At 36.5% G+C, this 3,374-nt stretch overlaps 2 protein-coding genes across 2 annotated transcripts in view; one reads left to right on the top strand and one right to left on the bottom strand.

The window, feature by feature from the left end:
* The window catches only part of il17rb (interleukin 17 receptor B), an 8,059-nt gene extending 6,553 nt beyond the window's left edge, over positions 1 to 1,506 (top strand). Inside the window, exon 11 of the mRNA XM_016480708.1 lies at positions 103 to 1,506. Within this exon, the coding sequence (XP_016336194.1) occupies positions 103 to 458 (356 nt within the window). The 3' untranslated portion in view covers positions 459 to 1,506. The remainder of the gene's footprint in view (positions 1 to 102) is intronic.
* A 551-nt stretch (positions 1,507 to 2,057) lies between these two features.
* The window catches only part of LOC107684473 (actin-related protein 8-like), a 4,143-nt gene continuing 2,826 nt past the window's right edge, over positions 2,058 to 3,374 (bottom strand). Inside the window, exon 3 of the mRNA XM_016480725.1 lies at positions 2,058 to 2,429. Coding sequence (XP_016336211.1) covers positions 2,286 to 2,429 — 144 coding nt within the window. The 3' untranslated portion in view covers positions 2,058 to 2,285. The remainder of the gene's footprint in view (positions 2,430 to 3,374) is intronic.

The following is a 3,374-nucleotide window of genomic DNA, read 5'->3' as shown; positions in this document are numbered from 1 at the left end:
AAGAATTAATTAGAGAAAGATAAAACGGATTTAACTTCAAAAAGTATTTATTTTTTTTTTTTTAATTATTATTATTTATTTTTTGAATACTTCTCTTTGCAGACGAACTTAAATCCAAACTAGTTCCTGGCATGCCAGATGACACAGTTTCAGCTTCTGCCAGCAATCTTTTTGCCCTGGCCCTCAACCTCGTTACCAGTGCTGCCCATGACCCACACGGCCGGGACAAGTTCTGGGTCATCAACCTGGAGCATGATGAGAAGAGCGTGCAGACCGAGCTCAGAGGCTGCAGGACGTTCGTTCTGCCGAGAGACTTGAAGAAGCTCCATCGGCAGCTGTTGAGTGGAGAGGTCCAGAGCCCAGCGCTGCTGGGGTGCTTCTACTGCAAAAACACCCTGGAGCAGCTGGAAGAAAATACAGACTTCCCGTCTTGTGCAAAGTCTGTCAGCCTGGCTTAATCCTACAAACAGGGCAAAAATCCTTATCTCTCGTCCTATTAAGTGACTTTGTGTTTATTTTCTATTGCGTTTATCCTAAAAGATATGGAGCCAGACCTGCTCCTGAGCTGTTCTCCTTCCTTCAGGCTTCAGTTTCAACTCTGCTTCAACACACCTGCCTGTTATTTTCATTCATTATGCAGATCAGCATCAGAATCATGAAATCTGCCCTTATCTGTACTCTGAGCTGGTTTGTCTGGTTTGCAGTGACCTTGTTTAGTGTGATGCGTGGACTCTGACCACTTCAACATTCATATGATCTCCTGCACATGTAACTGAACTGAAGGCATAACTGATCCAGCTCTTCGTGGTTTAATAAAAGAAAGCTTTTCATTTCTTCAGCTGTGCCTATGGAAGCATTCTTATGCTGGAATAGAGGATCCTAATGAAGGTCTGCTAACTTGTGTAAAACATCACATACACTGCACAATGTAGGCTAAAGTTCAGGCTGCTAACCTCAACACCTCTGCTTTGAGCAAACACTGACTGTTTGTGTCACAAATAAACAGCTGAACTCAACCCGGTTCTGGATTCATTTACACATCTGACTTGCATTCCTTCTGAAGCGACTTACTCCGGGTCAGTGTTGGAGATAGTAACTTTTGCATTACATTATTGTGTTACTCCCTAAAAAGTAACTAATTGTGTTACTTAGTCACATTTTACAGAAAATGCATTATGTTATTTCTGCGTTACTTTGTCTAATCTGGGATGGGCTTGCTTGTTAAGTTTTTAATATTAAAAAGTTGTATTTTTGACAAATGTAAAAGTCATTTTTGCTTATTAGTATGGTTGAATTGGATCATCGAAGGTGGAATGAGCTGCCGACCTCCTGAACTGCTGAGAGCATCATAACGTTCAAGCAGCAGCTGAAGACACAGCATTTCTTCAAGCACTTAACCACTCCAACTGCCTTAAAGCAATGCCCTATACACACACACAAATATCCTAATAATCTCTGAATCACTCCGCTGCTCTAGCCTTGGTACTAATCTAGCCATCTAATAAACATAAGGCATTGTATATTACGAATTTTGTTGGCTCTAAATTGCTTATGTTCCTCTACTGTAAGTTGCTTTAAGCGTCTGCTAAATGCATAAATGTAAACAGTGTCATGGTTTCTCAGCAGTTGCCACATAGAAATCCTTTTTGGGGGTTCATAATGTAATAGATTTCTCATAAAATAACTTGCTACATTATGCAACAATGTTATTAACTGATACTGTTTTACTTTAGATTACAATTAATATTTATAACATTTAACTTACAAGACTACACAGTTAATTTAATAATGTAATAAATGTATGAGCCTAAGCATTATCACACCGTCACAATGTGACATTTTTTTGAGAAAATTAGTAGATTACATATGACTTATTACACTATGTGCATTTATTACATTATGGGATGCTACTACACCAACGTTGCTCAGCCAATCAGATTCCAGGACCAGAACTGCTGTATAAAACTTTAAAGATAAAGAACAACTTTTAATAAGTATCTTTTAAATACATATTACTTTTGTAAGAAACAATTTACATCAACTGTTACAGTGCATGTTTTTTTTTTCCCTGGTTAGAGTTGAGAAAATTTAAAATTATACAAAAATGCTTAATAGTTATGAAAACAGCCACGGTTTTTTCATAAACAGCTATTCAATTTATTATCATCCTAAACAAATTATTTGCAAGATGATTGTTCAACCTTTACATTGTTAATAGCATCATACTGCCAGACTGACATGCCCAAAAATAAAAACAAGCAGATTAAATCCACGTCACGAAGACATCACCAGACAAAGGCGGCCCGCTCACGGAGCATCCGCACACCGAAGCGCTGCCACTCTCGCTGGTGAATCCAGAGCTCCTGTGTGGTGTCCAAACACGCCAGCACGGCTCCACCCTTCCACGCTATCACACGAGGATCCATGTCCTGCACGGGAATAGTCTCTTATTTATCACAATGCAGCAAGTCACACTACACTACAGTCAGTGAGAAGTTAAAGTCAGTGACTCCTGGGTAAGGTGGAGCCATTCATACTTAAACTTGGATGTAAAATTCACACTAGAGGCTGAGTAACTACTAGCTAGTAGGTAGGGCTGCACAATTAATCAAATTTCTAATCGCAATTACAATTATGGATGCCACACTGCAAAAAATGCTTTTCTTACTTAGTTTTTTGGTCTTGTTTTCAGCCAAAATATCTAAAAATGTAAGAATCAAGAATGATTTTCTAGACAAGTAAAAATTATTGTCATGTTTTCAGAAAAAACATGTCAAAATTAAGTGAGTTTTTGCCTGAAACAAGCAAAATAATCTGCCAATGGGGTAAACAAAATAGTCTTATTTCAATCAGAAAACAAAATTATTTTGCTTACCCCATTGGCAGATTATTTTGCTTGTTTCAGGTAAAAACTCACTTAATTTTGACATGTTTTTTCTGAAGACAAGACAGTAATTAATCATTCTTGATTTAAGAATTTTAAGATATTTTGGCTGGAAACAAGACAAAAAAATCTAAGTAAGAAAAGCATTTTTTTGCATTGCACAATTACGTAATTGTTCAAAGCGGCAGTTAATCGTTCAAAGTCCACTTATGTTATTCTGCATGATTAAGATACGTTTTTTTCTTTCTACATGTTATCTTAAGGGTTTTTCCATTGTTTTAGTTTTAGTATAACATTATAATACCATTCATATTTTAACTTTTTTTATTTAAAGAAGAAACCAATCCAATGTATAGTTGATATTTGAGGCTTAATACCATAGAAAAGCAATAAAAGTTGTTCAGTTAGAGTGTTTTCAGCTTGTTTATTTTCATTTTAAAATATGGCATACAGTTGCTTCAAACAATAGTACAAATATCATTCAATGTAA

This window comes from Sinocyclocheilus anshuiensis, unplaced genomic scaffold, assembly GCF_001515605.1.
Source record: "Sinocyclocheilus anshuiensis isolate Anshui unplaced genomic scaffold, SAMN03320099.WGS_v1.1 scaffold397, whole genome shotgun sequence".
In the NCBI taxonomy this organism is placed as follows: Eukaryota; Metazoa; Chordata; class Actinopteri; order Cypriniformes; family Cyprinidae; genus Sinocyclocheilus; species Sinocyclocheilus anshuiensis.
Note: the sequence above shows the minus strand (reverse complement) of the source record. Positions and strands in the feature narration are given on the sequence as shown.